At 45.7% G+C, this 12,982-nt stretch overlaps 1 protein-coding gene across 1 annotated transcript in view; it reads right to left on the bottom strand.

The window, feature by feature from the left end:
- Window positions 1–6,715: 6,715 nt before the first annotated feature.
- Window positions 6,716–12,982, bottom strand: part of LOC146199816 (transmembrane 9 superfamily member 2-like) — a 53,682-nt gene continuing 47,415 nt past the window's right edge. The window contains exon 16 of the mRNA XM_084595256.1: window positions 6,716–10,447. Coding sequence (XP_084451382.1) covers window positions 10,380–10,447 — 68 coding nt within the window. The 3' untranslated portion in view covers window positions 6,716–10,379. The remainder of the gene's footprint in view (window positions 10,448–12,982) is intronic.

Raw genomic sequence — 12,982 nt, 5'->3', positions numbered from 1 at the left:
TGTTAAGTCTAGGTCAATTCGAGGGATGAAAATACAGCGATATAATCCTTGATATGTCATTTCAATTCACTACAATGATAAAGCTAAGGTGCCTCAAGAACAGGAATCATTACAGTGGAGAATGGGCGATTATATCACTCTTTTTTTCACGCTGCGCATGAAGACATGATTGTGACGTCACAGCCATCTCTTGGATAACGAAACCGAAACTGGTGAGAAAGGAAAATTTAATTATAAGTTATTTTGCGATCGTAAACGAAAACTGCGTGCGGATTGATATACAGTAATGACTTACACATCATTAACAGGAAGAAAAATGCCACCAAAGTTTGGTGTCTATAGTCCTTTAACGGAATAAGGATTCTGGGCAGGAGTTGCGATCAGGGGCCCTATTCTCGACACCATGGAGGAAGGAAACAACTAAGGAGAGGCCCTTGCCATTCTCAATGCATTGGAAAAAGTGTGGCGGAAGTGACGTTAAAATTTAGGGTTAGCCAAGTCGGGCATTAGCAACGGCATCGGTGTTGCTATGAAAACTCGGGCCACTAGCAACAGCGTTGCTAAGGGCCCGAGCTATACCGCAAGGCTTCGCTCAGTCTCAGCAACTACCAATCTGCCGCGCTTTTAGTCTAGGCAAAATTTCGGTTCGTTGGTGTCAAGCATTGCATCGCTTTCCTTTTCTGCGCGCTTTTGGAGTTTCGAGTTTGGTTTCTCGTTTGGTTGGTGTGTATTTCCTCCAGTGTCCCTTTGTGTTCTTTTTTTTTGTTCTTGATGCAGTCTCAGTGTAGTTGAGAAAGAAATTGCGGAGGGTAAAGGAGAAGAGACATTGCAGTGTCCAGTCGCGGAGCGGCCGCGCCGACTTCAAATAAGTGACGGCAGGGCCTCTCCTATGTTGCTTCTTTCCTCCATGCTTCTAACACTACCTCGACCAAGGAGGTTATATACCTCGACACATATGGCTATAGTGCCATATTCTAGGCACTATAATATGGCCGCCGTTCGGCGCCATTTTGTTTCTCTGACTGGTTCTCAGAACAGTCACGTGTTTCAAATTTGTGGCGTGAAATTTTGGTGTGTCAAAATGGCTTTTTGCGGTGACGTAAAAATGACGTGAGCGTGAAAACGAATTTTTAGCAGCGGTATTCATGATGTCTGGATGGTATTTATAAGTAATTGTGGAGGGAAAACAGAGGTATATATGATAGAAAGGGAAGCACTCACCCTTGTATTACGAGTGGGCTGAAATGAACTGCCCACTGTCAAGAGCCGACTCCTGAAATCTGATTGGCTCACGTTGTACGGCGGGAAATTCGTCATGCATAAACATTTAATGATGACGTCAAAATGACGTTTCATTATAAGTTGGGCGCCGCATTTCGAACCACTTTAGTAACTTTACAGTGGCTAGAATATCTAATCACTGTAGTAACTTGAATTGGCCGCGAAAAGCACATGACGAATTCGATGTTCTGTACAAGCCGCTGTTAGCTCACCGCAGTTTGGTAAACTGTTTGGTGGGCGGTGAAGTAAGCTGACGAATCTTGTTGTAATTGCATAAAGTACCGAAACGACGTCATTAAGAAACTTTTCAGCTGCGTCATCTTTCAGATGATTAATAATTAAGACGCAGATTTACAGCCGCACGAGGGTCGTAGCTACCCTCCCGTTGCAAATGCTTTGCACTCATAGAGAAACCGTCGATCCGCTCCGTCGTTGTCAAGCGCAGCAATGTGGCCCGCTAACTCAAGAGGTTGATCTGCGTGAGCCGAGGAATTTCAGAGAGCAACAGAAGGGAAAGGTGGGCAAGTTGTAGGTTATTCATGATGGTTTCTTGAGCGCTCTTTAGCACAGAGACAAAGAAAAGAAGCGAAATAAAAGCGCCAGTCCCGTGTTTTCTTCTCTTTGTGTTAAACAGCGCCCACCAAATCATTATGAATTTCAGAGAGCACCGCGATGCTTTCTAATTATCTGTCTGATCGGAGGGGTCATATGGTTCGATGGTTGTGCAGGAACTTCGCGCGACAGGCAGCGAGGGATCACCAAAGACTTTCTTAAACGTCTGCCCTAAACACTGCCTTTTTTGGCTTGCACTATGCACTCACTGCAATGTTAATGAATTGAACAACCTTTCCACGATGAGCAAAGCAAGCAAAAATACTCACAGCTTCTATTTTAATAAAATAATGTATGTTCCATGTACATGGCGCATGTTTGCTTGCCACATGCGATGTGTTTCATATATTAAATTTTGTTTTAATATATGCATGTGGGCTCACCATTTGCTTATTTTTCAGAAGAAAAAAAGTACTCCGGAGCAGTACGGTACCATATGATGTAGTTGAGTGACATTTTGGGTTGATTGCTTAATACAGCCGGAAAATAAATTTAGCCGGAAATTTATTGATTTGCATTTTACCGTTTCGACAGTAAGGAATACGCGCGTGCGGCGCCACCCTAGCTTCATACCACGATTTCCTCAGTCATCTTTTGCTTTATTTCCTTATTCTCCATTTATCCCCCTCTGCACGCGTACGATAGCCTGGGCATCGCCTAATTAACCTTCCTGCTACTCCGTTCTCTGTTTTTTTCTCTTCGCAGTGTATGCCTTCCACTTCGTGTGTGTGTGTGTGTGTGTGTGTGTGTGTGTGTGTGTGTGTGTGTGCGCGTGCGTGCGTGCGTGCGTGCGTGCGTGCGTGCGTGCGTGCGTGCGTGCGCGTGCGTGCGTGTGTGTGTGTGTGTGTGTGTGTGTGTGTGTGTGTGTGTGTGTGTGTGTGTGTGTGTGTGTGTGTGTGTGTGTGTGTGTGTGTGTGTGTGTGTGTGTGTGTGTGTGTGTGTGTGTGTGTGTGTGTGTGTGTGTGTGTGTGTGTGTGTGTGTGTGTGTGTGTGTGTGTGTGTGTGTGTGTGTGTGTGTGTGTGTGTGTGTGTGTGTGTGTGTGTGTGTGTGTGTGTGTGTGTGTGTGTGTGTGTGTGTGTGTGTGTGTGTGTGTGTGTGTGTGTGTGTGTGTGTGTGTGTGTGTGTGTGTGTGTGTGTGTGTGTGTGTGTGTGTGTGTGTGTGTGTGTGTGTGTGTGTGTGTGTGTGTGTGTGTGTGTGTGTGTGTGTGTGTGTGTGTGTGTGTGTGTGTGTGTGTGTGTGTGTGTGTGTGTGTGTGTGTGTGTGTGTGTGTGTGTGTGTGTGTGTGTGTGTGTGTGTGTGTGTGTGTGTGTGTGTGTGTGTGTGTGTGTGTGTGTGTGTGTGTGTGTGTGTGTGTGTGTGTGTGTGTGTGTGTGTGTGTGTGTGTGTGTGTGTGTGTGTGTGTGTGTGTGTGTGTGTGTGTGTGTGTGTGGACTCTCTGCGCGGCTTTCCGCGCTCTAAACAACTCAAGCCGACACAATATGTTAGAAACTTAAGCAGACTTGGTGACCTGACTGTAGCTGGTCATAACGCGGCTTTTCGAAAAAGGTGGGTAGCACAGCCGGCACCTAGCAGTAATTGATACTTTGAGACTGCGAGCGTTGTCCTCAGAAATGGACAATGCCGGCCTCACCGGCGCCTCTTCGTCAGTGCTGGAGCTACTTTGGAAATCTGTCGATTCCTTCTGTGTACGACCAAGTCTTTAAACGTTTTAATTCCTACATTTAAAAGTGGCTGATAAGTGAACGTCATCGGCGCTTATGAACAGCAATGCTACTTCCCGCTCCCATTTTGCACCACTGCGAATATTCCGTTGCCGTTTTTGCTCTTCAGCAGAAACTCGCGCAGCCTTTCTGTGCGTAGCTGATGCCGAATGTTCTACAAGTATGTCATGACACACTGATACCGCAACGCTACAACGTACTTCACTCGCCTCACTGCAACCCGAGGCTTCTGAATCGCGGAATGCACCGCAGCGTCACGGTTCCTGGAGGAGCATCGTCGTTTTTCATACTTGGCGCCAATATATAGTAGCAGACGACAGCGCGTTTTTTCTGTCGCTTTATTTCTCTTTTTCTTCAGACTACGTAACCTGGCACCGCCCTACTGCACACGTCACGTGTACGTCACAATTTGAACAAAATGGGGTAGGGGGCCTCCTACATCGGTGGAAAAATAAAGTTCATAACAACAAAACAAAAATGGGGCCCCAGGTGGCATGTGAAATTCTTGAAGCGTTCATGATCGAAAAAAAGGGAAACACTTGTGTTAGCGACTCTCCTGTATCCCACCGCAGAAATGGTTTCCTTTCTTGATTTTTTGTGACCATGTAATGTGCGACTTTTCAACTCTGCTTTTCTAGCAGCAGTCTGAATTGTTTGTTTAGGCGGGTTGTTAAATTTGTTATCGGTTTTATCGTTTTTTTCTGACTGTTTTTGCTTCGTCTGTTTGACTATGCTTTTACAATGATTGTCTGTGGTTTTATTTTTTTTTTTTTTTTTATTGTTGGCTTTAGGTTTCGGCCTGCTTTTGCTACGATTTTTTGACACTGCTTTAGCTAAGAGATGGCCCCTTTTTTCGTTTGACTTTTTGCTATGATTGACAATGCTTTTGCTAAGAGATGACCTTTTTTTCGTTTCTAATTTTTTTTATCAGAATCTGTTAGGTTATCTGCAGGGCTTAAAGGTTTCTGGTATATTATTCTGTTGTTGCCGCTTGTTTTCCATGTGTTGGGTTTGAAGCGATAATTGCGATGAGTCTCATTCTTGAGCTGAATGTATAAATATGCCACTTTTCCGGTTAATAAATAGTTGGTAGTGTGCGCATGGTAGTGCCTCCTCCTTGTTTTTGTCCTTGTTGCGCCGCCGTTAATTTCATAAAAAATCAGCCAACGTGGGATGGCTGGAAGGCGGCCCTGTCTAGCTCGGACCTTGAGGAACAACGAGCCCTCGTCGAAAGAGCACGGACGGCGGCTTTTTACCAATGATATCCCGATGATATCCCAATGATGTCCCGATCAGCCTTCCCTTAACCTAAGTACTTGCTGCACTCAATAAACGGACTCCCACCTTGCCTTGTCAGATGGAATGATGCACAGGTGCGGCCACATTCCTCCCTTCCCTTACGGCGGCGCGGTTCAGGTGTCCACAGAAAAGTGACAGATACTGCGCCTTTCCTTTCTTGTCAACCAATAGCATGTCAACGCCGAATTTGGCAATGTTACTAGAACCAGCGCCTCCTTTGTAATGCCCACACACGAAGAGGCGTCCGTGTGCTGTGCGACGTCAGCGCATGTTAAAAATCCCCAGGTGGTCGAAATTACTCCGTAGCCCTCCACTATGGCTCCTCTTTCTATCTTTCCATTTTCACTCCCACCTTCCTCCCTTCCCTTACGGCATGGTTGCGGTGTCCACAGAAAACAAGTGAGACAGTTACCGAGCCTTTCCTTTCCTATAAATCAATCAGCACGGGTCTGTTACTAGTAGGCTCTGTAGCTAAGCCACCTCCGCTGCCTCGTGCGGACAGAAGTAAAGAAAAAGAGGAAAAGACGCCCGCCGCAACAGCCGTCGTCCACCACCTAAGCGGTGGCGGGTGCAATGACGGCCTGCAACAGAAAAATTCAGTGGCAGGCTAGCCCCCGCTGCAAGCGGCTTTGAACTACCAGTCCCGTAGGGCCAGGAACGGCCACCCTTCACCGCTATCTCTACGCACATGCGGCGAGCTCGGACGCCGCTTCGTCAAACGATCGTTTCCCAGTGCGCTTTCAGCTGAACACACAGTTTGCGCTCGATGCAATGCCCAGGCTGATTCTGACATAACCGTCCCATTTCATAACATAACGGTATCTCATACATAGCGACGTTTTTTTTATGCATCAGAAAAAGAATTGGCTTTACATTCTGAACATTTTGACATCTTTGTGCCCTTTTTCCAGTTTTACTTTTTAATTATTTGAATTGGTGAATTACGCGGTCTAAGTATTCCTAATTAGCATCACCAAGCATTGGCTTTTTATTCTGGGCATTTGACACCTTTGAACCCGCTTTCTACAATTTTTCCGACGATTTCAATCGATAAACGCTCCAATTTTTTTCGATTAGCATCATTAAGCACTGCCCTTCAATCTGAGGATTCCGACACCTTTGAATCCCCTTTTCTCAATTCAATTAACAATCAATTACAATGATTTCATTAACTCACTATCACCCATCACACACCAATCAATCATCAATCACTAGAACCACGAATTACCGTAATTTCTTTAAGCAGCCCCATACACGACGCCCAACTGTGAGGACCACAGAATGTTCTTTCCCACAAAAAAAAAAAAAACAGTGCCAGTGCCACACGCATTTGCACTGTGTATTCGTTTTGTAATCATAGTCCTGCAAGCTCACAGAGCCCAGAAATATGAAATACAGTATTTTCGGCTAGACTGTCGCTTCAAGCTATTTTCTGGATTTTAACCCAATCCCAGAGCATTCGCCATGAGCAGAATGAAACTCTTAACAACCAAGCAGCATCACAACCAGTTGAGGCATCGCATCCAACAAACTAGTATGCAACCGTTAGGAGACGATATGCAGTGGCATTTCGCGTATGCAACTTTCCGTTGGCAATGTGCTTTACCACCGTAACTAAAACTTCTCCTTTTTGTAGTACTACCTCTCGATTAACTTTAGCCCCCCTTCTCGTCCTCAATTAGTGGGCCATTAAATTAGGCACAACAACTCAAGCATGCAATGTCTGAACTAGGCTCCTGTAACGAGTTACTACAAAAACCCCAAGACCTATAAAATGAAAAAGGGAGGGGAAGAGCTCGCTCTAAGAGACAGTAATATTTTTTATTTACTCAGAACACTTCCCAAGATGTGCACAGATAAATACGCCTGAAAATTCAGAGCTGTTGCACAGACTGAACGACCATCTGGCAAAAATAATTGGCCAAAATCTCCTCTTGAAAGTTGAAAAGTGAATGAAACAGAGCCTCACAAGCACTGCGGCCTTCTCAGTAAATGACAAATATAACATCCCACCTCTGGACACTCGGCATGCGACAGCCAACGAGCAAGCAAGACGTCAGTCACGACCAGCGTCACGCGTTTACCCACTCCGGTACGAGGCCCTTGCCTGCTATTATAGGCTATGGATATCTGAAAGTGGCCAGTAGGATGCCAACTGATTTAACTTTTTTGTCTCGCACGATGCCTCCAAAATGCATGTTTATCACAACCGCTATGTGTATGTGCAAAATGACTATCATACCTCCTAGTCATAAAAGCCTTGAAATAAATCCCCTCCACAAAACTTGAACTACTGCAAAGCACATCCAGCTGGATAATACACAAAGTAAAGCTAAACAAATGGCGATAATGGAGGCTTGAATCATAAAAAAAAAGCAGGTTAAGGAGAAGAAAAACCAAGATTTTTTTCACAAAGGTGTCAAGAAGTGAAGACAATGACATTGTACGCAGTGACCAAGGTGTGTATGCGCGAAAATTTTCTAACCAATCGTCTTTATACTTTCCAGCGTACAGACCAATATAGTTTTGCATAACACTGCCTCATTGCTTGATCACTGAATAGCATGCCTACGTGCAAATGTGAGCAGAATCCTGGTGGTCCAACATGTAGCATGGTGAAAGAATTGCATGAAGAACAACTCGCAGCAGAAATCCAAATCCCACCACACAACGTAAGGGGTTGCCACTGCCACAACCGGAGTAGATATCTAGCAAGTAAATGCCCTGTGCTCGCACACCACATAAAAGTGGCATTTTTTTCTTCCAGAGGTTAACAAATCACACTGAATTATAAGCGCCTGGTTAACATACTTTCTTAGCAGTATATACTAAATTATGTCTAGCAGATATCCAAGGTAATCAATGAAGCGTTGCCCTTTAAAAGAATGGCTGCTAAATCTGTGCGAAGAATGTAAAACTGCTGGGGCTGGCTATCGTAGAAAGGTGAAGTCATCAGTGGTTGAATCCTTAGGAATAACAAATATTCTGCCTTTAACCAAGAATCACATCCAACCAAATCCAAAACTGCTACCAGGGTACTTCAATCATTTGCGGAATACAGCTGGAATTTAGCCTCTTTCAGTGATCTCATAACAATGAATAGGCCTTCCCATTACGCTAGCACACCAGCAATAAAAGTAGGGAAACCTTTGGTTGCTCTGCACATGATCAAAAAAAGACTTGTCAAATATCACTCAGAGATCATTGCATCTGCAACACAAGAAATTGCATGCTTCTGAAACAAACAAACAATAAAAGTACAAAAACACAGTCCTACCAATGGTAAGCATCACTTTATGCAGATATGCAGTGCAGAACACAGCACAAAACAAAACCATTTTTTAGCAACACTGCTTCCTCCATGTGCAGTGTAATGTTGCCAGAGCCCGCCCCCTCCCCAACTTGAGTGCACACACAGCACAACATACCATGCAGCGTTGAAAACTGAAATGCAGGACGATACTTCACATTATAGCGAGCAGTTCCTCAGCTGCAAGCTGAGTGCACATCATGCACGTGCTTGAAGAACTTTTTCCCAGCACGTAATTTTGCAACAAGGCAAAGCAGCAGTAACGAAAGTGAAAAAGAGAAAAAGGAAAACGTGCCAGGAAATATTTGCACTTCTCTCAAAAAGGATTCGTGAAAAGAATACGAGGCACAACGATCTGCGCCAATCACATCATGAACGCTACAAAGCACGCACACTTCTATATTCTAAGATTCATTTATTCAAGAATCTTTGCACCTGACTATCACAAAAAGAAGGAAGGGAGAAAAAGGGGAAGTGCTCGTCAAGTGAGGCCACTGCTGGAAGGGGCGACGTTTCATACACCCATGAATAACATGCACATTATGTAAAAACCATTCTGCAAAGCACTTCTCATGTCATGCCGAGCAAACCTAACAGACGCAGCAAATTGCCTGGACAGAAAATGTTGTGCACTGCATCAAAGCCTAGAATGCAGTGATCAGTTTTTTGGTCAACAGCCGCCATTTTCTGCCACCTTCATCAATGGGGATTTAGGCACGGGCACATCATGCACACACGTGGCAGCAAAACAGATGGATCGAGACACAGCGCTTATCCATGTACACCGAGAAAATAAAAACAACGGAAAAGGCGTCATTTTACAGCCAACTCCCACTCAATTGCCTGTACATTTTTTTTCCCCTTCACTTCTTGGGCTACTGAACTAGAAGAGCTAACAGGGCATGAAAAGTGCACAGAGCAAAACATGCTGGAAATAATGAAGTTATATTATACACACGCTGGTTATATTATACACACGGTGTTGCTACCTCTCTGTCTGCAATTGACTTCATAACCTGAACTGACCAGTAAAATCCACGGAGGGTCTGCGAAACTCCAAAAACAGACTGCATGAACCAATAAAGGGGCAACGCTCACCTAACACAGGAAATCCACTAATGCTTAGGAGCGTGCTTGCACAAGTAAGCATTAATTTGAACATCACACACACTCGGACACACGCATATACGCATATACATACATGCACAATTCCCAGGTGAGGGACAAAAATAGCGATGAAGGAACCTTCCTTGAGGTAACCTGCACGTTCTGAAAGCAACTGAAGCACACCTGCAGACTGATGACAGACGTGAAGGCAAAGATTGAGGAGACTGACTGACTGCCAAACTCAATCACGAGGAGAGCACACCACAGGAGAGCAATGTTTGCGACAAACAGGCAGAAAAAAGAAAAGAAAAGCAAAAATATAAAGATAACAATAAAAAGCTGGGAGATAAAGAGTTGACTGAAAGCAGGAACCAACAATGCTCAGGAGAACTGGTGCTGCAGCTTCACCATAGGCGAGCGACGCCGTGATCTGTGAACGTGTCCTTCCCTTGCCTTGGCCCGGCCACCCTGTTCAAACTAAGACGTGCTTGACACGAGACTCAGGTTGATGAAAAAAAAAATAATAAAACTGACAACTCAACGCACTGCACACCGGGCAAAAAGCAACAAGCAGTTGAGACATGATGAACCAATTCTTGCTATAAAAATCAACACTTCAGACTACAAAACCAACAGAAAATTATCATAAACAGACAAAAACTATTAATTACAATGCGAGAAAGCCAAGCGGACACACGCACCGCTGTCAAAGGCCCTTTCCGGCTAGTGGTCGTGGGCCCGCTTACCTTTCTCCGCTCTCCTAGGGTACACTACATATATACCTCCTGGGAGTATATAAACACAGCCTAGTCACTTCAGCTCTAAAACACCTCTCGTGCAAAGTCGTTGCCTGCTTTTTGTTGCTGGACAGATGAAGCTGTCTGCAGCGAGACAACTCGAGTCTATTTCCCTCTTCCTTTTCTCCTCCCCCTCTCCTCCTCCCGCCACGCACTGCGTCCCACGACAAGGGCGCTTGGCCAGCCACGACAACCACCGAGCATTGGAAGAGCGTGGTGCCACAGCTCTCCACCTCCTTCTCGCCACCACTCAGTCAACCTTGACAACACTGTAGATCTTGCGCACAAACCAGAAGCAGGAGAAGAAGCCCACCGTACCTGCACAGAATGAAAGGTACAGCTGTGAGACAGTGCTGTAAACGTCGAGATCGACTTGGTGCGGTTATCCATGCAAATCCATCTCAGACTACAGTCTGCGATAGCTGCTCTTGGCTGTGAAGGGAAGGCCACTGGGGCAGAGCATTCCTAACTGCATTGTCCCAGCAAATACTGTATACTGCCGATTATAAGTCGACCCCCCAACTCGCGACCCCCTTTGGGCAAAAAAAAAGTTATACTTCGAATTTAGGTCGACGCTGCCACACTCTGCGGTCCTAGCTCGCCCAAAAAGTATTTCAGAAGGCCGAGTCATAAAGAAACATTTATTCGTTCACGAGACATCTGTCGTCGCTCGTGAGGACACAGTCGCGATCATGTTATGAGCCACTGCTGCCGCTGGTCATCGGAAGCGGTGCCGAGATGCCGCACGTGGAGAACGCCGCTGAGACAGTGTCTGTTGGTAGCCCATACCAGGCATCACTGACCCATTGAGCCACTTCGCCCAAAGAAGCTCGCTTCAGCCGCCCTGTTGGTGTCTGGGTTTTTTTGCTGGAGCCACTCGTAGAATGCACCGATGCAGTCTTTGAATGGCTTGTTCAGCGCCACATCCAGTGGCTGAAGAATAGATGCCAATCTGCCCGGAATGATGACTAGGTCGCATCTCGCGTCCGCTACCGCTTTTTTCACATGGTCGGTTATGTGGCCACAGAAAGAGTTCAGGATGAGCAGCTGCGGGGCTTCAGCAGTGCCCCCAGACGCCTGCACCACATGAGACGAAACCATTCGAGGACCATTTCATCATTAAAAAAATCCCTTCTCATTCACCCGCACGATGACTTTTGGCGGGAACTTTTCCTTTGCCGGGATCATTTTCCTCTTGGACAGAAGGAATGGTGGTAACTTGTGCCCATCTGCCGTACAACATAACATAACCGTGAAATGATTGTGCGTGTTGCCCGTTGTCAGCTGGCGGACCTGGCGCTCCCCTTTTGCGGACACTGTCCTATTTCTAGGCATATGAAACCAGACTGGAGTCTGGTCACCGTTGCCTATTGACCAAGCAGGAATGAATGTGTTGCCCGCAGGTGACTCACATGGCGCAGAAAGGCGCTCAGTTTTTCTTCGTAGGCTTCGGGCAACCGTTCGCATACAGTCGTTCGTTGCCTTAGGCTTTTGCCGTTCCTCTTCATGAAATTCGTCACCCATTTCTTATACATTTAAGGGGAGATGCTCCTCGAAAACATTTTTTTCTTAATATTGATGCTAGGTGAATGAAAATTGCACCACTTATAGAGATTGATCTCCTCTTTCTAAATATGCTTTTAGTTTTAAAATAGCTTAATGTTTTTATATTCTAAATGCCATGCATAAGTGAAAAACAATGCATGTTTGTGCAGCTGCTGTACACAGCAGCAAGCATGGTAGGGCAGAGCCAACTAGTTCTTCTTGTCCCCAACACTCCACTGAGTGCAAATAAGCAACATAGCAACAATCCCTTGGCATGCAATGTTTTGAGACAATTTTATATCTGGTGCCTTGTTTTTAGTGGCTAGCACCAGATAATTTTTTAAATTTGCATGCCCAAAAATACTGCTGATTGCATTTAAACCTAGATACTTGCATTCTACACATCCTAAAGATTATGCATGCCAAATTTGGTGTTGATTGAACTAAAATAACGACATAAAATATTGTGCACAAAACTCATATTCGGCCCAAAATACGAATTCGAGAAAAATGCGATTTAAAGATACAAAAGCTGTTTATTGCTGTTGTAGCAGCACTATCTGCATGAAAATTGCACACAATGCAGGCCAGGGTATTATGATACAGTGCACAGTTTTAGAATTCACCAGCATCATATGTTGCTCCCACAGTGACATTGTGAGCAGCATTCTCAAGGCGTGCTTTCTTGGCTATTTAGTGATGCTGAGACCTTGCTTCTGTCCGCCACTGCTTTGTAACCACAAGGTGCACATTTTTTGTTATGGCATTAAACTCCTTACGGTGCACTTGTTTCGGCAAACCAAGAACCACACAAAATCGGGAAAGTTGATTGTATCCAGCACCAATAACGAGCGCCGCAACCCCTGCATTGACGTTCACGGCAAAAATCTCCCTCGGGCTGGCTGAAGGGCGTCGTCCACCGGAGCTGCACACCGCGCACGACTACGACACAACGGACGTGGCACACGCTACACTGCTGCAACGCAGCTCTAGAAACGACGAGAGTCCTTTTCACTTCTTGGCCAACTCGCGAACGGAAAGTTAGCAGCGTCCGCGCTCCCGACATGCTGCTCGCTCGCCAGTGCGTTCGCGGCACCGATCTCGCCGATAAAGGCACTCGCCGTACTAGGTCTCCTCAACGCTCGAAGATCCTTATCTTCTTATCCAATGCACTGACGAAATCGTCTAAGCTGTCACTGAAACTTCAGTGCCCAGCCAGCTTCGAGCTGTCAAAAGTGTCGCCTCCGCCGAGGTTAGGCCTAGCTTCCGCGGACGTCTCCACTGCACGCCGTTTCACTTTGCCGGTGA

The sequence above is a fragment of the Amblyomma maculatum genome, chromosome 2 (assembly GCF_055883805.1).
Source record: "Amblyomma maculatum isolate TAMU_Amacu chromosome 2, ASM5588380v1, whole genome shotgun sequence".
NCBI classification, from domain to species: domain Eukaryota; kingdom Metazoa; phylum Arthropoda; class Arachnida; order Ixodida; family Ixodidae; genus Amblyomma; species Amblyomma maculatum.
Note: the sequence above shows the minus strand (reverse complement) of the source record. Positions and strands in the feature narration are given on the sequence as shown.